Below are 24,448 nucleotides of genomic sequence, written 5' to 3'. Positions count from 1 at the left end.
AAATAATAATTTTAATTGATTAATTAGTTAATGTAGGTATAGAATTTAAATTTGCGGATTTATTTCTTTAATAGTGATAATTAAGATTTAATTATTATGCATTACAAGTGTTTTTTATGCTTTTAACATAAATTTTCCTACCAATATAAAGTACTTACATAGACAAGGATGACAACATCCATATTAGCGAAGGTTTGCAATATTTACTTTTTGCAAATTTGCGGAAAATGACGGATCCTATTTAAGGACCTATATAATAAGACATAAATGTATACAGAGATGTTGCTGGACAAAGTGTTTCAAAAATTAGCCATGTGATACAATAAAAATGATGGAGATGAGAGGAAAAGTGGAAAAGAATACCCCTAAAGAACAGATGAATAATTTCACATTTTTATTACGTCACAAGACTAATTTTTGAGACACTTTGTCCAGCTCATTATTATAGTCAAGTTATTATTTTTTTTAACAAACTCAAATAAGCAAACATAATTTGAAGTTTCCTTTAACATTGACTTTTCCCTTTACAAAACCCACCTACGTATTTATAACTATTATTTTTTACCCTCTTCCTTAGGGTATATGCTATCAAAATTACATACAAATATAGAATAAACATTTTTTGGCGTATTTTCTGCAAGGTCACGTTTACTCAAAGGCGCTTATTAAGTCAAACTGTTCTTAATTTTGACTTTATGTATATAAATAAAATGTCTATAATAAGGAATATATTTAACTAAACACACAACTTTAAGGAAAAATACACGAAAAAATGACCCTTTTGATTGAATTCACAAGTGAAAATATAGAGCATTGTAATTTTTTAAAATAATAACTGTTAAATTAAGGCAAAGTTGTTTAGCATTAATAAAGTTTTTCTTTTCCGAGACAAATTAATAAACAAAAATAGTTTGAAAGAGTTACACTTATCCTGCTTGGGAATTGTTTTTTATTAATCACTGAAGAAATGGACACAAATAAATATGTCCAGTTAAAGTTAAGACAGCAATGGAGAAAATAAAATGCACTATACTAATATTTCAACTACTCTTTATTGGTAAAGTTAAATTGTAATAATAAAGAATTATTACTAAAGTGATTTTGGCCGTGATTTAATGTTTAAAGAACATTATTAATTTAAAATCTATCAAAGAACGTGTCCTAACTTTTGTGATTTCTTAACCCATTCATGACGAGCTCCCAAAGTTCGAAATTTTGATTTAATGTGGTTCAACAAAATAGATTCTTTCAACAATTACACAATAAATTTAAAAAATAACGTGTCAAATTAAAGATATTACTAGCTCATGATAGCAATTTTCTTTTTCGTTTTAGTACCTTAAAACCAACTTAATTTTTAAAAAAACTTAAATTACTTCAAAAATAAGAAGTCTACATACATATCTAAATTCTATGGATCATTTAATATCTACTACTTACTAAAAATTCAAAATTTAAATTTGGGGGGGGGGGGTAACCTTTATATCACATAGACAAGAACGTCAAAGCTTTTTAATTTGTTTTTTGGGGGAGGATTGTAAAAATTTAAACTTAAAAATTAAAAATTTTGCCCCCCCCCCCGAATTGGACGTCCTTGACTTGAGGTGAACTGACCCAACAAAACCAGAAATAAAATATAAAATATAATGAGATAGACACACTAAATTTTGATTAAAAAATGAAACTTAAAATTTAAATGTTAAACATGATAATTTTCTAGGTTGTGTGAATTGTGACTTTATCACCATACATAATGGCAGAAGTAAGAGTAAATGCTGCAGTGGTGGTGGTTTTCTTTCTTGTCAACAGGTCACAAATTATAGATTTTTATAGATGAAGAAATATGTAGTTTATCTTTGATAGTATTATGTTTGATTATTTGTTAAAATTAAGATATCATGTCTTTGTTCCTTATGGATACATGAATTTTAAACCTAATATGAAATACAATTAATAACTGAAAAAAAAATCAAGCATAAGTTTCTGAAACATCATTATTACATTTTTTAATTCAGGCCGCTATTAATTTTTCATATTTGGGGGCTGATAGCCTAAAACTTCCTACAGGAGAAGTTTTGCAATTCCAAGGTATGTATTACTTTTAAGAATGTAAACTTACTCAACTGTTATATTCTTTTGCTATAATGATAATTTATTGATTAACAAGTTTTAAAACTAGGCAGTGAGGGTTGGGCTGGATATCCAGCTTGGCCAGATACCAGATATTTATTTTTTCCTGCTTGATATCCAGAAATATGATCTATTATATTATATAAAACATAAAACACTGTTAACAAAGAGACACATGCCTTATTTCTTAAATTCCTAAAGTCTAATGGTATTAATAGTTCATTAGAATAAATGTTTAGAAAAAGGAAGTAATTTTTAACTTTGTTTTATAAAATAAAACACCATTAAACAAATAAACCTTTTTTATTATATCCGGTTATCTGGTATCCGGTCCAACCCTACTAGGCTTATACAACATTCAAACGCTTCATGAATGAAAAAGTTAGTTTTGATGACCATTTGGTATAGGTTTTGCTGCTGATAACCCAAATGCATTCTATTATGAAAGTGATGGAGGTTCAGCTTTGATTTCTAGGAACACCAATGGTGATGGCTGTCATGGTCATGCAAAAACAGGTGATTAAATCAAATTAAACAACTTATCATCCATTTAATGTCTGGACTGTTTAAATTTAGCATTTCAGTAAATCTTATTTTGATACAGAGATAAAAAGTTCTTTAAAAACAATGAATTGAATTCATTTGACTATTAAAAGTTAAGCTAATATCAATATTTCAGGAAATGCTACATTTGTATTAGAGTTTTGTGGTGATAAGTATGGTCATGTTTGGAAACAATTAGAACCACATCAAGAAGAGCATGATGCAGTTACACCACCAAGTGGATATGTTGGAGATTTAGCTAATATTGTTGATGACATAGATGAGAAGACAATAGTGAACTTTTCTGTAAAGTTTTACTACACACAAGAGTTTGCTGCCACTACTGAAGATATTGATGGGTTTCTAGATCTTGTTATTGCTGAAACCAACCAAGGATTTGCAAACAGTGGCATCAACCTTAAGGTTATTCATTTTTATATTTTACATTATTGCTGTCATGGTAAAAAGATTATTCTAAACTCTTTCTTTAACTTTTTCTTCTCATGGCATATATTCATTTTCTGTGGACTAGTTTTGCTTGGTATTCAATCTTTTCAAGTGTTTGTTTCATAATCAATGGTTTTTGTGTAGTAACCTTATTGGCATCTCTTTTAATAGGTAAATAAACTTTGTCAAGAACTATCAACTGTGAGTGATTTCGACTCAAATAGTGCATCAGGATTGCTTGCAAAGTTTTCAAATTCCAAAGACACGAAGGATATGCTTCGCGATGGTGCAGATGTTGCTGCTCTTATTGTTGACAGCTTTAGCGCTTGCGGTGTAGGATATCTTAACACAATTAGAAGTGGATATACCTTCAGTGTCACAAAGAAAAGTTGTGCAGTTGGTTATTATAGTTTTGGTCATGAGGTTGGACACAATGTTGGGGCTCACCATAATCCTGAAGTTGCTAAAAATTATTATTACGCGTTTGGTCATGGTCACCTTATTTCTGCTGGCGATGGAAATGAAGGCGTGAGAACAATTATGTCTTATTCTACAAGTGGGCATTTTTATAGAGTTAACTATTGGTCAAATCCTAATGTGAATTATCCTATTACTGAAACAAGCACTGGTGTTAGTGGGTTGTCTGACAATGCCCGAGTTTGGCAGCAGAATAGGGCCAGACTGGCTGCAATAGGATCTGAAGAGACAGGTATTCTTGACTATTATAAGCTCTTCAAATTAATGTCAAAATTTTTGACATTCCTTTACTTTTTAATGATTTAGGCCATTAGATTTTTTTTTAAATATAAAATGTTTGTTTTTAAAAACTGTTAAAGCTATCTATATTTAAGATTGTATCCCAAGAGAAAACTAAAAATAGACTAAAATAAACCTAATGACTAATTGCTGTTAAATTTTTGAATCACTAAAAAAGATTAATAATATTTTAGTGTGTACTTCTATTGTTATTGAAAATTCTTCAACTTCTATATCTTCATGTTCTCAAAGTAAGAATTCTTTTTAAATTGTGAGAAGCATTGTAAACCATAAGGATTTGAAATTATTCACTTTTTATATGGAGAGTAATGAGTTTGATTGACAACGTATTTAAAATGGTTTATAACTTTCTGAATGTGTTCAAATAAGTTATGTAATGCTGTTATTTTGTTAAGCATTTGATGTTGATTAATTGTACAAGGTAATGCTTAGCTAAAACCTATAGAAACCAACTATTGCCAAACATGAATAAGAATTCTTGACAATATTTATACAGTTAAAGAGTTTTTTTTTAAGATTCTTATTAATTGAACCAAAATAATACCTCAATCATCTAAAGTATATTTAGAATTTTTTTTGAAATAATCAGCATTGCTAAGTACTTTTAGTTACAATCAATAAATATAATTATGAAAACTTGACATCACTACATAAAAATCAAGTGTTTTTAACTCATGCAGTTGTCTTAATTATATTATGCTTCAACGACATTACATTAGAATTACTTAAGAAAAATGATATCAATTATGTAAAAATGATCTATATATTAAGGCTAAAGATATCAAAATATAAAATAATAGCATTGCTATTATTAAATGGGAATGTAGTTTTTTTTAAATAATCAAAACTTTTGATCTATTTGGATTGATGATAGAAATTTAAATTTCCATTATTGTGTATTTTATGTAGATAATAATATATTTATTTTTATTAGAAAACAAGAAGCCTAAACTTAGAAGAACATTTACGCAGGGAACATCACAAACATGTGATACAAATTGTCAGGATGATAACACATGTATTTTCTGGTGGTGGAAAAAAAGGGGGCAGCAGTGTATAATGTGGAAACTTTCCTTTCAAAATGGCAAAAATATGGCGGCAGGACTAAAAGACTGTAATTTTAGCTGCTCAACTGCTCAAACTAGCAGCTGTGTACAAGGTAAATTGAAAAAAAAACAGATTCTATTCTTTGCCTAATGTATAGATGTATAAATCAGACAACTACCTGGTCCAAGTAGTAAGGACGTTTTATGTCTGCTAGCAAATTGCGTTCTGCTCTTTTGTAGCGCCTCAATTGAAAGTGAGGGTCCCCACCCTGTGGGAAGAGTTTCATAGAGCTCGTGCCCCCTCTATTCTTTTACTTTAATTCTATTGCGAAGGCATAAATAAAATGTAAGATTTCTCTTTAGACAATTTCATGACATAATTAATTAAACCTTTGTTTAGCTGGGAAGAAGCCAAAGTTAAATAAAATTTTACAGAAATTGAACAGAAAAAAGAATAAATCAATAGCAGAGTGTGAAAAACTATGTGAAAACGAAGGCAATAATCTATTTTTCAAGTAAAAATCTAGAATTCAAAGGTCATCATGTATGTTTTTGTCTCTTTGTGTAAATAAAGTAAAGATATGAATTTACCTTGGTATATACAGGTAACAGGTTGATGTTATTTTATAAATTACGTAAATTGTATAATTATTGAAATTAAATGATAACAAACATTTGTTTTTTAGTTTATAATTTATTTTGGGGAAAAGTCACAAAACCTTTCACATATGTTTTTATGTGTTTTAATATATATATTTTGTTTCAAAACTGACATACTAATAGGCTAAGTGTAAGCATACATGAAAATCATAATTTCCCTGTTTCATTAATGACTGAGGGAAGACAGACAGACACGTTGATTATAGAGAAGCTTTGCTACAAAAAATGGATTATTGTAAACACAGAGACTTGTATCTATTGGTGGTGGATGACTCCTGGTAGCAGGTGCTACATGTGGAACCTAACATTCCAGAATGGCAGATCCATGGCTGCAGGACAGAAAAACTGTCCTAGTAGTTGTGCTTAGGTTTATTTTTGCAGGTAAATTCAATTTTGTTGGTTATTATTGTTATTTAAATCATAACTTGCGGATGCGCCTCCTGCATTTAGGAGCTCTTCATACGAAAGAAAAATTTGCTGAAACATCTTGGGACCTATGTGAAGCTTCCATACAATAAGAACTCAATTAGTTTCTTATTTACCGATCTCTTAAGTTACAGACAAAACCTTACTACGTTATTAAATATAGAGTGATCAACACAGTTTAATTAAACATGCTAAGTTTATGTGATAAGTCCATTACACAGTATTTTATGTTAAAACAATCTTCAGTTGGCTTATAAATAAAAAGACATGATGGAACACAGTAATAGTGTCTGACTAATTATGACGTAACAAAAAAATTAGCCAATGAGAGGCCGTTATTGACCAATAGTAAAATTTATAGTGGCCTCTCATTGGCTATTTTTTTTTGTTGCGTCATAATCAGTCAGACACTATTACTGTGTTCGACATGATGCTTTAATAAGTAAGAATTATATACTGTTTATTAAAAACAAAATATGATTTTTTTCTACAGTGTAGGTAAGGAATAAATTTAATAGGAGGATAAATTGGAAGGGTGGAGGTAGGTCATCTACTGTTTGGTTTTACCAGAAGATTTCACAAATTGCTGGTTTCCCTTTATAATTTGTGGGAATTTAGTCTTCAGGGGAGAAAGCTGAAAAAAATACACATTTTTACTAAAATTTTGAATTACAAAAGTTTAGAGGTGCTCTTTAAAACCCCTACTCCCGCTATACCTAACAAATAAATCAGCTTTCCGTGAAATGAAACTTCTAAAACTTGAATTTTTTTGACAGCTAAGCATTAAGTTACAGCCTGATAGACATTGCCAGAAATATAGATGCGTTGCTTAAAGAAAAAAATAGCTTTTCTTGATTTATGCTAGAATTTGTTTTAGGTATTACAGACAAACAGATTTGCTAAATATGTATATTAATGATTAAAAATCATTATTATTTTAGATATTTTGGAGAAGAAAACAGAAAAATGAAAATAATATGATATTATATTACTATGTAATTGTATGGCAATTGTTTTATAAATAGGTGTTTTTTTTTATTTATAATATATTCTTTGTTCTTTTATGAATTATTTAAATTTAAAGTTTGTTACTATTTTTTTATTTTTAAAACAAGAAGGATAAAATCCATTAAAGCTTTTTAGTTCAATTTAATAAATCCACAAAAAATCAGACCTCATTCTTGTATAACCTCTGTGACAATCTAAATTTGCTGAATGATTATTACTAATATACACATTCTACCCGGAGAAAATAACATCAAACAGCAAATTTTATTGGTACCCAAAGTTATGAATATATGTTCATTGGATTTGGGTTCTTTAATAATCAACGTATGTATGGTGCAATTACATGTAGTTGACAGAATGCTATGAGTATGCATTTTAAATTAAATAAAACGTAATTTCCCTTAAAGTGCTTTGTCGTGCTTTAGGTAATGTTATAATGGGTACTGAGCAGCCTTGCATAGTTCAAACACTAGTATGTATAGGCCCACAATGGTAAAGGCTACCCCCTTCGGTTTGGCATAGAAAAAATAAATACCCCCCCCCCCCCCTCCTTTATTTTTATTTATTTTAGCCATGGACACCCATTTCTAACTACATACTAAGTAGATTTGCTATTTAAAAAAAACTAATTACATAAAAGAAAAGTGAACAAAAAAATCACGAAATCTATAAATCTTTTATAGCAATGGTGGTTTAAGGTCTGTTATAGAGAAAAACATCTGCACCCTTCTTTGATATGAAATAGTTAAAAGGGGGGAGGTGTACAAGGATGTCCAATATGCCTCCAACCTTGTGGGTACTGTAGGCATATTAAGACGTATTGAAGATACTTTTCTACGTTATAAATTACCTTCTTAAAACTTTTACCCCGAAGTAAATTTTTTAAGGGAGGGTAATTACTCCTCCCTTCCCAAACAGATAATGGGGGGGTATTTACCCCTCCCAACAGATTTCAGGGGGGCTAAATCCCAATAAAAAAAATTTTGGGGGTAAAGAAAATTTATGGAGGAATTCCCAACCTCCCAAAATAAAAATTAATCCCCCTTAATAAAATTTGTATCCCCCCAAAATAAGAAAAGCTTGGACGTCCTTGGGTGTAGAGTAAAAACATCCCGTCTTTACACCTACAGTTACCTAATTCCTTAAATGTTTCATAATAATGAAAAGGTTAGCAAGAAAAATCGGAGGACTAGCTTAAATATCAACTGAATAAATTCCAATTCTTCCATAGCGCTTTTAAACGGATGGACTAAAAGAAGATTCAGAATGCTGTTTTTGGAACAAATGGTTTTTATGCATTTGTAGATTTTATACAGTTAGGAGTTTGAAATCATTTTATAAAGCAGGAATATAATTTATGATTACGGTTTTGACCTTCGAAAAAAGGTAATGTATAATTACATTTCCCCTCTCTTGGTGATGATATCATCACGGCCAATATGATTTTTGTAATTTTGTTTGATTAGATAACTTATTGATAAAAAAAGTATAAATTAAATGAGAATAAATGTTTTTAAAAAAATATATAATATTAAAAAATCTAAACATATTTAAATCTTTATGATAAAATAAAAAAACAAGTGTTTGATATTAATGGGTTAATGACCTTTTTTTGTTTTATAAATTTAAATTTTAAAATATATGATAATACAATAACAAATGTTTGATATTTATCATTTAATGGAATGTTTTGTTATTTAATTCATATTTTTAAAAGCGAAGCTTTTCTATAATTAGGAATGGTCCGTATGACGAGGATAAAATCCCCCTCCCTAATATGATAATATTAAAACAACATTGACAATTAGGGAAAGAAAATATTTTTGTTCGTTTATTTAGTTATTACTTTAGGTCAGGTAAGGCTAGGTTATATTAGGTACTTGTTAACCCTGAACTGCTAAAGCTTGACAGGTATAGTGTCTATATAGTTAGGACATAGGAAAAAAACTGCCACCTCCCTTCTTCACCTTTTTTTTTACAATTTATTTCAAAATTAGGCGGGCGGGGCTACAGTGCTCTACAGGCACTTTGAGGGAAAGTCGGGAAATAAAAAGATATTTATTTTAAATATTTTATTAACTAAAATCTATAAAAAAAAAAAACTAGCGGTTTGGAAAATTGTCTCTAAGGGCTTTACCCAAAGAGGTAAGAAAAAATATAAATAAAAAATAAAAACATGTAGGTAAGAAGGGTATTTTTTTTTGGGGGGGGGGGAGGGTATCCCACTTCCAAGAAAATAGCTTTAAACCACCACAGGACCTGTAGGTACATTCCCGGAAGAGTAGAGCCCGATATGTATAGCATTTACAGAGATCTTAAGCTTCAGACAGACAGACAGAAAGAAAGACGGACAGACAGACGGATAAACATAGATTTTTATTTTAGATAACAATAAAACATGTGTTTTATATAATTACTTTTTTTATTCAAACCAAGGACAAGAGACAAGAGTAAAATTTTCCCACAACCCAATTTCTTCTTTTCGTTCTTTCTTACCCACTGCCCCTTAGTTACACCACAAAACAAATTTTCATGAATTTCAAATGGAATTTATTTGCTGAATCTCAGCCCCTAAATTAAACAAAATTAGAATATATTAATAAAACTAGCTTACATTTATTATAATGAATTTTTAAAAGCTTTTCTATAATAAGGGTCGGTCGGTAATTAGGTACTATTTAGAAAGCGTTACAACTCTATAATCATTACCAGAATGTCCTTACATCCATTTTAAACATGTTGATTTTTTTTACTTTTTTAACAACGAATTTTTTATGTGATCTAAGTATCTGTTTGGTCTGATTTTTAATATATTAATTTCTGGGACAACAAAGTATAATGTTAAAGGCAAAGCAACTCTATAATCAAGTCTTTAAAATGTAAGTATGTCCATAAACATTATTCTGTATCAAGCAGTTTTTCAACAAATTTACTTGCAATTTTGCTTCGACTCTTATACATCTATATTCTGATTGTTCAGTTCTGACACTATACAAGTGTTAATATCCGTTTGTCCTACAATTTCAATGATTCGCTTTCATGGATGTTGTCATCCTTGTTTATGTATGATTTTAGTAACTGTAGATGAAAATACAAGTAGCTTTTTATGGTTTAGCTTTTCATTGTCTAATTTTAAATCAATGTTCTAATTATCCAAAACTTTAGCAAATTTTTATTGTGGCAGTGAAGAAACATTATCAGTCAAAAAAATTCATTATTTGAATTTTTTAACCTTTAAAGTCGGGCCCGATTTCGCACCTTATTAGATCGGAGGGGGAGAGGGGGGGCTAATTAAGCCCCCCCCCCCTCTATCCCAGCTCCTGTTACAGATAAAGACAGATTTTTTTCTGGTGGTTCATGTGCATTTTTAGAGAAAATTACTGTTTCTAGTCTTGGCTGTCAGACTGCTTCCTAGCCGCTATTTTAAAGGTTTAATCAACGTTCTCTCTATCAACTAAAACCTGTGCAACTTCCTTTAAATTTTCTTATGAACCTACTGTCAGCTATTTTTGATAAGTTTTAATTTTCATGTGTAGATTTAAAAAAAAAACGTGGAAAATAATTTAAAACTTCAAAATAGATAAATAATAAAAAAATACATGCATAAAATGTAACAAAAGAGTGAATGTGTGGCCTAAATTGTTTCAGATAAATTTAATTATTAATATATACATTTTTATTTAACTTTTTAAAATACAAATTGTAAAATTGATAACACAATGAATTTATGTATTCTTACAATTGGGTTACTAGAACTTGCACAACTTTTACTATTTTGGCAAACTTTGGGTACTAGCAGAAAATAAAGTAAAATACAAAAAAATGGTGGATTCTACAATTTGCTTAAATATAACATGCAGGATAATTAAGAATCTTTACTATCGCACACAAATTGTCAAAAAAAAGAGAAAATCTTTGTCATATTGTCTAAATTTTCAAGAGAGAATTGTTGTTTGAAAATAAAGCTTAAAATTAAACCCTGGTTTCATTATGCTTTTGGATCAAATCTTTCTTGCTTTAAATAATTTAATGCTTTCACATAAACTCAGCTTTAGATTATTAAAATCCTGTTTCAATGTTTTGATTTTGAAGAAAAAAACGTATTCCTAAACTAACACTACGCGGCTCGATATTTTGCGATTTAAATGTAATAACCAAAAAACACCTAAACATCGCGCATATTGGTCAAAATAAGTATTTATTAAAATATATGCCAGACATATTACCAAAATGCTAGAATAGCTGTGCTCATAATGATAAAAACGCTTTTAACAGATTAAGAATTGAATAGAAATGTTAATCCTTTTTAAACGTCATTTTTAAAATGTTATAAAAAAAACAAATTAGTGAACAATAGGCTTAAGTATTTTAGTAATTAGATTTTTTAAATGTTGTGTGCCTAAAATAAGTTTTTTAAATTAATTGTGTGAGGCCCTAACCTTGCGGGGCCTTTAACTGCGGTGGACTAACATTTCAGGTATTCCCAGTACTCCATATATACCCAAAACTAATAAAATGGTTTAGAGTTTTTGTGCTCGACAAGTGGATTTTTTAGCTAAAACAGTTTTCTTACATTGCTAAAATCTAGTTACGTGATTCGGTATAATGAATTTCGTCCAGTGCTTAGTTAACCCCGCTTTTGTATATTTTATCATTTGTGTATAATGCACCTATATTATAATCCAGCACCGCGCGGAAATTAGTGTTAACCCTTTATGTTAAAAATTCTATTTCAATATTTGAGAAGGGGGGATTTGCGCTCCATAAGCACTTTGAATAAAAGCAACCTTTGAAACTTTTTGGACAGACAAACGAATATGCCAATGCTGAAAATATAAAGTAAAATTTAAAAATTTGACATAGTTTTAAATTCCACTTTTAAAGTATCTTTTTTTGTAATATGTTGTTATGAATTTCTAATAGCAAAAAAGTAATCCTATTACATAAAGTAGTAAGTGTTTTTTGTCTGTCCCAAAGGATCTCGCTAACCGCTGTACTGATATTGTACTCCTTTACAGTAAAGCTTCTCATAGGTCCTGGGAAGGCTTTAAACTATTTTTGGGGAGGTTGTCTTTACCCCCCTTCCTCTAAGAATATTTTTTTACTCTTTCGAAACTCAAATTTAAAATGGAATTTAGGTCGACTTTTTCCCATTCTAACTTAAGTACCCCTAGAGGCTACTAGGAGGCACAGCCGCTAGTAATAGATAATTGAAGAATTACTATGAAGTATTGAGGTATTTTTGTCTGTCGCTTAAGATTTTATTAACAACCGAAACGATTCTATGGAACTTCTCACGAGCCCCGAGATGTTTTTAGTACATTAGTTTTTAAATTCTAGGCATGGGTTAAGTGCCAGGTTTTTTTGCATTCGTATCCTTTTGGATTCAGAGCTCATAAATGCTAGGGGCGCAGCTTTTTTGTTGTTGAAAAAACAGAACGGGTGGATTGTCAATATCATAAATTTTAAAACCAAAGATTTTCATATTTACAGTCTGTCCATCAATAAAGGACAATTTTTAGGGTAAATTTATGCATGTGGGAACTGACTTATTTCTAAGATTATGTTGAAACAGCGTATAGTTTCAAATAAACAAAGATGGAAACATCTACAAAAGCAAAGCACTGAAACGGTAGGACAAACGGACATTAACACTTGTATAGTGTAAGAACTGAATAATCAGAATATAAATGTTTAAGAGTCGAAGCAGAATTGTAAGTAAATTTGTTAAAAAACTGCTTGATACAGGATAATGTTTATGGACGTATTTACATTTTTAGGGCTTGATTATAGAGTTGCTTCGCCTTTAAAAATATACTTTGTTGTCCCAAGAATCAATATACCAAAAATCAGATCAATCGGATGATTAGATTACATAAAAATTTTTGTTAAAAAAGTTAAAAAAATCAACATGTTTAAAATGGACGTACAGACATTCTGGTAATGCTTATAGAGTTGCTACGCTTTCTAAATAGTACCTAACTACTATAGGAATCTTCATGCAAAGTTTGAAATCGATTGGACAATTCTAACATGCCTAAATTAACGAAAAGAGCCATCTCTCTGTGACGGACGTATGAACGGACGGACCTACCCTAATTAAAGAAAAGCTTCGCTTTTAAAAAATGAAATAATACAATACAAATGACCTATGCTAGGCGAGTATATATTTTACCATTAGTCAACTACAATGTATGCTGGCCTATCATTGGTCATTTGTATTGTATGACGTCAATTTTTATTGGACACTATACTATGTTTCAATTATGTTAGGTATAATTTATAATCATTGAAAGCAAAGCCATATGTCCAATGCAAAACTCAAAATCAAGCCCTTAGGTTGATCTTTTGGGGGGTTAAGAAAATATCTCTAGGTTGGGTAGTGTTATTCCTTGTAATAGGCTAAGACCAAAATAAAACTTTCCTAAAAATTGTTGAACGCTTATATAGTGATTTTACATACAGAGAGAAATTCTGTTATTTTATTTAAAAACTAGCGGCTTCGCCCCTAGCCTCTAGGGGCTTTGCCCCAAGAGGTAATTTTTAAAAAAGATTCAATACCTCTGGTGCAAAAACCATCACATTAAAAAAATTGGCGGGGGATTTTTTGTTTTTGGGTGGGTTGTGGGTGTCTCACCCCCCAAGAAAATAGCCTAAAACCACCACAGGACCAGTAGGTATATTCCCAGAAGAGTAGAATTCAATCGCTTTAGTGGTTACCGATATCTTAAGGGACGGACAGAAGGACAGACAGACATCAAGCTTCTTTGTATTATAGATAGGTCATTTTGCAGGCAGCATCAAACACCTGTTAATTTTTATAAAAAGGGCGGAAAATTTATTATTAAATCAGTATATATTTTTATACATTTGAAAACAAGATGCAAACAAAAGGTTTGATGTTTGTCCTGTTGATTTTACTCCTAGGAGGTATAATTAGTTTCAATTTAGTCACACAATTATTTTATCATTGCTATTGATTTATGGATTACACTAGCGGCTACGCCCCCTAGAAGCCTCTAGGGGCACGTAAGGGGAAAAGTCGAAAAGTCTCATCCCATTTTAAATTTGAGTTTCAAAAGAGTAAAAAAAATATTGTTTTAGAGGGAAATATTATAAAAAATAGTTTAAAACCTTCCTAGGACCTATATGAATCTTCACTTTAAAGGAGAACAATATCGGTTGAGCGGTCAGCAAGATCCTTTGGGTCAGACAAAAAACGCCCACTACTCTATATAATAGGATCAATCTATTTGTTTTGATTTTTGTTTAAATTATACTGACAGCTTAGCCCTATTCCGGGGGTGCTCAAAATAATCCCTATTCCAGGATGGGTGGGTAAATCCTACTTGGAAGCTATGTACATAAACTTTCAAACAATTAGAATTGAGAAGGCTTGAATAAAGCGAAATATATTTTCTACAAAGAAGTGTGTTCTTACTGTGTAGTTAGCTCTAGTCGCGCGCTTTTTGAGAAGCTATAAGAGGTATCAAGTCTGACTCTAAAACAAAGATTTTTGTTATTAAAATTAGTAGAACCCATGTAAAAAAATAAAATAGGTGCATAATTTGATATTAATTGCTTGAATTTACTCAGTTTTATATTTTAAAGTAGTCATTAATACAATTTTCAGTTGCAGTAGAGAGTTGCAATAGAATTGCAAAAGAGACACCCAGAGGCAAACGTTCTCTTCTCAACACCTTCCCTTTTAATGCACATAAAAACCACCATGGAGATAGCGCCGAGGTAAAATAATTGCAGTCTTTCTATGGGTATGAAAGTCAAAGGAGTGACACTCTTACTCTGATTTATCCTAACAGGTGGGGGGGGGGGGGGGGGAACAACAATTTCATTGCATCAGAACTATGGCTTCATAGTGCTCCCAGAAAAGAAGAATTAGAGTCTGTTTCAAAATAGCAATCAGTAAGTTGAAGTCAAATTCCACAAAAATTTTGACGGCAGCGTCTGTAGTTGTGATCTGCCAGCCACAGCAGTAGGGAAAACGGCTGCGGATTTGTATGAAATTTTAATATGTAAAAAAGCTTGAATATATAATTTGAAGTACCTAAGTCAACATTAAGGTCACAGGAGCCTTGTAAAGATGAGATGAAAACTAGTTTTTTAGCCCCGTGGTGCCGAAGGCCCTGGCTAAAAAAACTGGTTTTAATCTTATGATTGTACATTTTTATATTCGTAGAAAGCTGGATATAATACGATGCTAGACATAGTTTTTTCGGTAACCACGGGATTTAACCAGCACGGGATTGAACCCAACGGGATTGAACCCACGGAATTGAACCCAACGGGATTGAACCCACACGGGATTGAACCCACGGAATTGAACCCGCACGGAATTGAACCCAATGGGATTGAACCCGCACAAAATTGAACCCCCAAAGGTGTAGGTTTCCCCCAATTTTTTTTTCTTCAATTTTTTGGGGGGTTTAAGTCTCCTCTTCCAATTTTTTTTCCTTTAATTTTTGGGCGGTGTAAGTCTTCCCCCAAATTATTTATTTTTTCTTTTTTAATTTTTTGGGGGTTGTAAGTCTCCCCCTCCATTTTTTTTTGTTCAATTTTTTGGCGGGTTTAAGTCTCTGCACCCAATTTTTTTTTTTTGATTTTTTGGGGGTTGAGAGCCTCCCCCACCAAATTTTTTTAACCCCAAAATTCGCTAGGTACTTCTTGTTTATTGAAATATGATCTGATGCAATGAGATGGTGTAAATTGAAAATAAAATAATTTACAAATATTTAGTATTAATGAAGAGTTATATATTATATAGGTGTACGATTTGTACAAAATTAAAAAAAAAAAAGATCCTAGTGGAGACTTACACCCCCAAAAAAATTGAAGTAAATAAAATATAAATTTGGGAAGGGAGGCTTACACAATTCTGTGCGGGTTCAATTCCGTGTGGGTTCAATCCCGTGTGGGTTCAATCCCGTGTGGGTTCAATCCCGTTGGGTTCAATCCCGTTGGGTTCAATCCCGTGTGGGTTCAATTCCGTGGGTTCAATCCCGTTGGGTTCAATCCCGTGCTGGTTAAATCCCGTGGTTACCGAAAAAACTATGTCTAGCATCGTATTATATCCAGCTTTCTACGAATATAAAAATGTACAATCATAAGATTAAAACCAGTTTTTTTAGCCAGGGCCTTCGGCACCACGGGGCTAAAAAACTAGTTTTCATCTCATAATTGTACATTCTATATCCGCGGAAAGCCGTTTATAATACGATGCGAGAAATAACTATTCTAGTATTCATTCGAATCCAGTGGATAGGAACCGGTTCTCATCCATACGAAAAAACTATGTCTATCATCGTATTATATCCAGCTTTCTACGAATATAGAAACGTACAATCATAAGATTAAAACTAGGTTTTTAAGGTCGCGCCTGCGTCAACTCGGGGCGGACGTCCTCTCCGCAACACCTTCCCTTTCAACCGCAAGAACCAAGAAGCTGAAAACCGTGATGCATAGATATTAAGGTATTGATTCTAATATTAATATACCAACGTATTGAAAAAATCTAATAGATCAATAATTTTGTACACAATAGATTTAAAATAGTGATTGAATGAGAAATAAACTATCTTGATTCATGGCATGCATGTATGCATGGAAACGGTGCAGTTGTTTTATCAGGAAATCCGCAAACCTTTTTGTATCTTATATTTTAAAGTTTATCATATTCAGATTGATTTGCCAGATGAGACAGTAGTTGAAAATATTTCCAACAATAAAAAAAACATCAAGTGATGATATAGAACAAAAGAACTTAGTTTTGAGTATGGCACGAGTTTAGCTTTAATGTTTAATGTTTCTGCTTTAAATTTTGTTTCGTTTTTAAGTACTACTAATTATAGTTTATCCAATTTTTCTACATCAATTTCATGTATTTCATAAAGATGTATTATTAATTATTGGTTTATGTTTTTTTCTCTTTTTTGTTCTTTATCAAATACTAGCGGCTTCGCCCCTAGCCTCTAGGGGCTTTGCCCCAAGAGATGACAACAACAAAAAATTCAAAAAAAAAATAAGAAGAATTAAAGAAATCTTCTACAAAAGAAATTTTCTACAAAAGAAATCTTCTACAAAAGAATTCTTCTTCAAAAGAATTCTTCACCAAAAAAAAAAAAAAAAAAAAAAAAAAAAAAAAAAAAAAAAAAAAAAATTGGGGGAATTTTTTTTGTTTTTGGGGGGGTTGGGGGTGTCCCACCCCCCAAGAAAATAGCTTAAAACCACCACAGGACCAATAGGTATATACCCTGAAGAGTAGAATCCAATCGGTTCAGCGGTTACCGAAATCTTAAGGGACAGACAGACGGACAGACGGACAGACGGACAGACGGACAGACATCAAGCTACTTTGTATTATAGATATATTCATTAATGTGTTTTCTGTCTTTAACATATACAAGGTGTTTCAATTAAAACTGCGTTTTCCGGTTTTGGGAAACAACCAGTAAGAGTATGAAAGAAATAATTATATATTCTTAATCTCTATAAAAATATGGATCAATTTTATAAAAGGTGTTTTTTAATATCTCTTAACCCTTACAGATCAGGGGGGGAAGGGGCTCAAAGAGCCCCCCACTCTAGTTTTTTCAATCTCATTTTTTTGTAGGTAAGATGGAGAGCTGTAACTTCATGACTTTTTAAGTTTAGTAATTATACATCGGCAAGAGTTGATTTTATTAGGATATCTGGTCGTGTCGGTCATGGTGTCCAGTCAAAGTCGGTTGGGTAGCAAAAAAATTTAGAAAATATTATAAATAAATCTTAATTTCTACATTATGACTTTTGTGTATCAATGACCATCTGAGAAAAGTGGTGTTATGACCGTTTGACCGCTCCCTGACCGACTTTAAGACCGATTTTTGTCCGGCTTTTACTACAGACATATATCATGAATATCGTGGCTTCTATTACAGCTAGAGAACTATATTTTTTTTGGTAAATCCTTGAGCAATAATAAACAGATAAAAATATTAATTTGCGCCGCCAATCGCCGTTTTACCACCGTAACCGCCGAAAATGGCGGTGTCCGTTATTTGCCGTTTTTCGGCGATGATCAGAAAAAGTATTTTTTTTGTTATGTAAAATAAAAGTTCGTCCTAAAATTTGGTCATCCTGGCTGAAATATTGGCCGCTGTACAGCTGTTTTAAAATTTAGCAGCTGGCCGCTAAAAAGCGGCTAAGGAGCTGTATGACTGCTATGACTAGAAAAAGTAATTTTCTCTAAAAATACACATGAACCACCAGAAAAAAATTTTACGTCTTTATCCGTACCAGGAGCCGAGATAGAGGGGGGGACTCTTTGAGCCCCCCCCCCCCCCCCCCCCCACCCCCCGATCTATTAAGGTGGGAATTGGGGCCCGATCTGTAAGGGTTGAAACAATAGCGCTTTTTAGAGCTTAAAGAATTCAAAATGTATGTGTGTTTATTCTTGTGTTTCTTAATTATAACATCCAATTAAATTCTTTATTTTACTTGTAACGACATTATAGCATGCTCAACCAAATATTCTAATAATTACATTTAGAATCTAATTCAATAATGCTTTTTGAAAGAATAAATAACCAATTTTATTTTTTTTTAAAGCGAAGCTTTTCTATAATTAGGGTTGGTCCGTCCGTCCGTACGTCCGTCCGTCCGTCCGTCCGTCCGTCACGGATAGCTTTTTTCGTTAATTTAGACATGTTAGAATTGTCCTATCGATTTCAAATTTTGCATGGTGATTCCTTTAGTAGTTAGGTACGATTTAGAAAGCGTAGCAACTCTATAATCATCACCAAAATGTCCGTACGTCCATTTTGAACATGTTGATTTTTTACTTTTTTAAATAGCTTTTTTCGTTAATTTAGGCATGTTAGAATTGTCCTATCGATTTCAAATTTTGCATGGTGATTCCTGTAATAGTTAGGTACGAGTTAGAAATCGTAGCAACTCTATAATTATTACCAGAATGTCCGTACGTCCATTTTAAACATGTTGATTTTTTTTACATTTTTAACAACAAATTTGTATGTGACCTAATTATCCGATTGGTCTGATTTTTGGTATACTGTTTCCTGGGACAACAAAGTACAACATTATAAGCGAAGCAACTCTATAATCAAGTCCTAAAAATGTAAGTATGTCCATAATCATTATCCTGTATCAAGCAGTTTTTCAACAAATTTACTTACAATTTTGCTTTGACTCTTATACATTCGCATTCTGATTATTCAGTTCTGACATTATACAAGTGTTAATGTCCGTTTGTCCTACCGTTTCAGAGCTTCGCTTTTATGGATGTTGTCATCCTTGTTAAATTACGATTCAATCATGATCATTTAATTTTCTCTCATAACCATTCCTCCTACCCCTCCCCTTTCAATCTCTTAATCCCTTTTGATTTGACAGTTTTGACAAATTAACCTAATATGATATAAGTAGAAGCACTTTTTAAAAGCGAAGCTTTTCTATAATTAGGGTTGGTCCGTCCGTACGTCCGTCCGTCCGTCCGTACGTCCGTCACGGATAGCTTTTTTCGTTAATTTTGACATGTTAGAATTGTCCTATCGATTTCAAATTTTGCATGGTGATTCCTGTAGTAGTTAGGTACGATTTAGAAAGCGTAGCAACTTTATAATCATTACCAAAATGTCCGTACGTCCATTTAAACATGTTGATTTTTTTTACTTTTTTAAATAGCTTTTTTGTTAATTTAGGCATGCTAGAATTGTCCTATCGATTTCAAATTTTGCATGGTGATTCCTGTAATAGTTAGGTACGAGTTTGAATGCGTAGCAACTCTATAATCATTACCAGAATGTCCATACGTCCATTTTAAACATGTTGATTTTTTTACATTTTTAACAACAAATTTGTATGTGACCTAATTATCCGATTGGTCTGATTTTTGGTACAATATTATAAGCAAAGCAACTCTATAATCAAGTCCTAAAAATGTAAGTATGTCCATAATCATTATCCTGTATCAAGCAGTTTTTCAATAAATTTACTTACAATTTTGCTTTGACTCTTATACATTCGCATTCTGATTATTCAGTTCTGACATTATACAAGTGTTATGTCCGTTTGTCCTAACGTTTCAGAGCTTCGCTTTTATGGATGTTGTCATCCTTGTTTAACGACATTTTCAAACTAAGATAGCTTGCTTATTTTTTGAGATATTGAAATGAATTAAAAAATGACTTGTGCATGGAATTAAAAGAGATTTTTAAAAGCGAAGCTTTTCTATAATTAGGGTCGGTCCGTCCGTACGTCCGTCACGGATAGCTTTTTTCGTTTAGACATGTTAGAATTGTCCTATTGATTTCAAATTTTGCATGGTGATTCTTTTAGTAGTTAGGTACGATTTAGAAAGTGTAGCAACTCTATAATCATTACCAAAATGTCCGTACGTCCATTTTAAACATGTTGATTTTTTTACTTTTTTAAATAGCTTTTTTCCTTAATTTAGGCTTGTTAGAATTGTCCTATCGAGCATACATTGTAGTTGACTAATGGTAAAATATATACTCGCCTAGCATAGGTCATTTGTATTGTATTATTTCATTTTTTAAAAGCGAAGCTTTTCTTTAATTAGGGTAGGTCCGTCCGTTCATACGTCCGTCACAGAGAGATGGCTCTTTTCGTTAATTTAGGCATGTTAGAATTGTCCTATCGATTTCAAACTTTGCATGGTGATTCCTGTAATAGTTAGGTATGAGTTAAGAAGCGTAGCAACTCTATAATCATTACTAGAATGTCCGTACGTCCATTTTAAACATGTTGATTTTTTTTACATTTTTAACAACAAATTTGTATGTGACCTAATTATCCGATTGGTCTGATTTTTGTATACTGATTCCTGGGACAACAAAGTACAATATTATAAGCGAAGCAACTCTATAATCAAGTCCTAAAAATGTAAGTATGTCCATAATCATTATCCTGTATCAAGCAGTTTTTCAACAAATTTACATACAATTTTGCTTTGACTCTTATACATTCTCATTCTGATTATTCAGTTCTGACATTATACAAGTGTTAATGTCCGTTTGTCCTACCGTTTCAGAGCTTCGCTTTTATGGATGTTGTCATCCTTGTTTTTATGAAAAATGCCTTTGCCATAGAGAAATAGAAAAAAACTAAATTCCGAGGAGCCCAAAAATATCTGTGCATGTAGCCAAAAAAAGAAAATCTCAAATGCGGACATTGATTTAACCTTTTATTACTTTAATATTGAACTTTTCAGCCTATGTGTTGCAAAAAAATAAAAGTTAATTGAATGTCATTGTTCTCACAGATTTAGGATCAGGTATTTTTAACCTACATGTACCTATCAGTACAGCCACATTTTTAGAGATATCGAAAACCACCTTAAGTAAATGTTATGTGCATTTTTACAGAGAATATGGACCTATAATTATTTTTTTTCATGCTTCTTCTGGTTGATTCCCAAAACTGAAAAACGCATTTTTTTCGGAAACACATTGTATGTTAGATATGGAAAAAGTATTGTTATTTTATATATTATCAAACGGCTACGCCTATAGAGGCTGCTAGTCAAACTATATTAAAATCAGCTGTTTACAAAATAAAAAATATTTTTTTTTCATTACAATAATCATTTTTATTAGATTTTGAATGGTAATTTCTAAGTCAATTAGACACTACTATCAACTCTTCTATCAAGACTTGAAAAATAAGTATGTCGTTATTAAAAACTTAGGATCTACTGCAGTTCACGGTAAAATATTGCTGGTAACGAATATTGCCAAAAATCTATTAATTTTAAAGGCTGCTAGCTGCCAAACGGCTGAACGTACAGATCATACCCGCACACCATTTTAAGCGGTATAAGAAGGCCTACAAATAATCTGGAATAGCCAAGATCCAATGATGCAAAGGGAAAGCTTCACTAAAGAAAAAACGCGTAAAAAAGGCCTTTTTCGCGCATTTTTCTGCACTGCGAGATAATTATGCATTATTGATTTATGGCTAATCCAGATTATTTGTAGGCCTTCTTATGCCGCCTAAAACAGTGTGAGGGCATGATCTGTACGTTCAGTTGTTTGGCAGCTAGCAGCCCTTTAAATTCATAAATTTTTGGCAATATTCGTTACCAGCAATATTTTACCGTGAACTGTAGTAGATCCAAAACTTATTGTCTAAACCTGCAGGAAAAGCTCAAACAATCAGATAGTTGATTGATTTTGTCATTTCTTATGCACTTAGTAAAGTAACAAGGATGACAACATCCATAAGTAGCGAAGCACAAAAAAATTGGAAAATCGGACCATAAACACCAAAGATATGGAGAAAAATGTGAAAAATATGAAAATAGCCTAAAACCTTCTAAAAAGCGGCCCGACCGCCTTTGATGTTTTATAGTTAATTGTGCTTCTTAATGATGGGAATGTTATCACAAAGTTTCCGCATTCTATTTTTTATAGGAGCTGAGTAAATCCCATTTCCCCCATAGCGTTATGGACAGACTAGCGGACAAAGTGAATTATAGAGTAGCTTCGCTACTAAAAAAAAACAAAAGTTAACATAGTAAATGAGTTAGTGTAATTGTGGTAACCCAGGCTGCAGGTTATTGAGTCCTTTGCGGCGGACATAAATAGAATAAAACGGCGGATAATGTAGTAGACCTAGATTAACCTTCACTATAGAGGAATATTACCACAGAATAACAAGGAAAAGTATTTACAAGAGTGTATTGTATTCAAAGGTTGTAACAGAACTAATTACAAAATCCTTATACTAAAGTAACAGGATGTTTGTCTGTGTGTCTGTGTGTTTGTACCGAAGGATCTCGCTAACCGCTGAACCGATCGGGTTCTCCTTAACAGGGTAGCTTTTCATAAGTCCCGGGAAGGTTTATAACTATTTTCCCCAACCCCCCCAAAAATAAAAAAATACCCCCCCCCAAAAAAATTTTTTTTTTTCGTTTTTTAACTAAAATTAAAAATGATGGGGGTGGTGGCACCCCCCCCCCAAAAAAAAAAAATTCAACTCCCCAAAATATTTTTAAAAATTTTTCTAAAATAAGAAATTGGGTTATCAAATTCGACTCCCCCCTCCTCAAGTGCCCCTAGAGGCCTCTAGGGGCGTAGCCGCTAGTAATAAAAATACAAATTAGCAGGGTTAATGGATAACAGCACAAAAATCAGTTACTATTAATAGATAAGCATATTTCTAGGCATTTAGGGCCCATATCCCTACCTCCCTGCCCTCGTTGGACAGAGGGGGGGGGGGGTGATTTGGGTGCCTAACCCAGGTAAATTAACATAATACATCAATTTTACACAAAAGGGTCCACCAAATGCATTCCAATTTTAGAATACAGACTTAGTCCCAACAATAAAGAGTTTAGATACTCCAAAACTTACGGGTTGAGCTTGTCAATTACTACATAATAGACAGATAGATGGGGCGTTGCTGTTTCTACAACTGGCAGAAATACAGTAAATGTTTTTGTTGTCAAAATTGTTTGTTCAGATGTTAATTTGACAGTTATTTGCTACATGATGTAGGTATGCTGATAAATATACATTTAACAACGGCATTTATACGTGCAAAGTTATCAAACATAGATCAATTTCTAGTCAAGAAAGATGGACAGTCAGACCCTAATAATTTAATAGATTGGCTAATTATAATAGAAAACATTTAAAATATTACTATTAAAATATTAATGATAAGATAAATCCTTAATAATATTATTATTATTATTAAATCCTTTACAAATGCTATTTAAAATCTAAATGTTTTAAAAACATAATAAAGGAAGTCTGCAGGAAATACTCCACTCTAACTGCTGAAAGACTGCCACAAATAGATCCAATGCCTCAAATTTGAAGCCTTCAGCTTCAATAACAAAAATAGAGTTGAAAAACTTTAATAGTTATTTCACGCATCGTATTATAAACGGCTTTCTGCGGATATAGTATGTACAGTTATAAGATTAAAACTAGTTTTTTAGCCCCGAAGTTTTAATCTTGTATTTGTACATTTTTATATTTGTAGAAAGCTGGATATAATACGATGCTAGACATAGTTTTTTCGTATGGATGAGAACCGGTTCCTATCCACCGGATTCGAATGAGAAATTCGAGAAATATATTTATTTATCATATCAGAAATTTGAATTTTTAATTACACAATTTATTTAGAGCACAACGTTTGAATGCTAATAAATCAATACATTTTTACAACAAAAGCACCCCTTTTTATAGTTAAAATATCTTAAAACATTTCAGCTTATATTCTCCTTATATGACTAAACATCAAAGCTTAGCGTTAAAATAAAGAAGATAATATTCAACCAGTAAAAAAGCAGTTAGAAAGGTGTATTGCAGGCTTCCTTAAATTTGCTTTCATCAATAATTTCCGTTTTCAGATTAATTAAT

The 24,448-nt window shown here is 31.9% G+C and overlaps 1 protein-coding gene and 1 long non-coding RNA gene across 2 annotated transcripts; both read left to right on the top strand.

Annotated features, from left to right (window-relative positions):
• The first annotated feature begins 995 nt into the window (after positions 1-995).
• Positions 996-5,981, top strand: LOC145327854 (uncharacterized). Its single transcript, XM_080171391.1, has 10 exons — positions 996-1,057; positions 1,721-1,809; positions 2,016-2,088; positions 2,539-2,646; positions 2,810-3,096; positions 3,292-3,829; positions 4,071-4,127; positions 4,832-5,056; positions 5,344-5,439; positions 5,849-5,981. Exons 1-10 carry the CDS (start codon positions 1,009-1,011, stop codon positions 5,968-5,970), a joined length of 1,644 nt encoding a protein of 547 aa, XP_080027517.1. The 5' UTR covers positions 996-1,008; the 3' UTR covers positions 5,971-5,981.
• A 7,912-nt stretch (positions 5,982-13,893) lies between these two features.
• LOC145328840 (uncharacterized) lies at positions 13,894-17,001 on the top strand. The gene is made up of 4 exons (XR_013882655.1): positions 13,894-13,967; positions 14,671-14,783; positions 16,425-16,525; positions 16,734-17,001. It is a non-coding gene; the product is annotated as an uncharacterized LOC145328840 (long non-coding RNA).
• The last annotated feature ends 7,447 nt before the right edge of the window (positions 17,002-24,448 follow it).

This window comes from Acartia tonsa, chromosome 9 (assembly GCF_053477335.1).
Source record: "Acartia tonsa isolate MP-2025a chromosome 9, ASM5347733v1, whole genome shotgun sequence".
In the NCBI taxonomy this organism is placed as follows: Eukaryota; Metazoa; Arthropoda; class Copepoda; order Calanoida; family Acartiidae; genus Acartia; species Acartia tonsa.
This window is presented reverse-complemented; position numbering and strand designations above follow the sequence as displayed.

What these genes read in the sequence shown, in the direction of transcription:
- LOC145327854 (XM_080171391.1), top strand. Translation starts at nt 1,009, where the DNA reads ATGGAGAAAATAAAATGCACTATACTAATATTTCAACTACTCTTTATT. An exon ending in AGAAGTTTTGCAATTCCAAG is followed by an intron (nt 2,089 to 2,538) that starts GTATGTATTACT and finishes CATTTGGTATAG; the next exon opens with GTTTTGCTGCTGATAACCCA. An exon ending in ACAGTGGCATCAACCTTAAG is followed by an intron (nt 3,097 to 3,291) that starts GTTATTCATTTT and finishes CTCTTTTAATAG; the next exon opens with GTAAATAAACTTTGTCAAGA.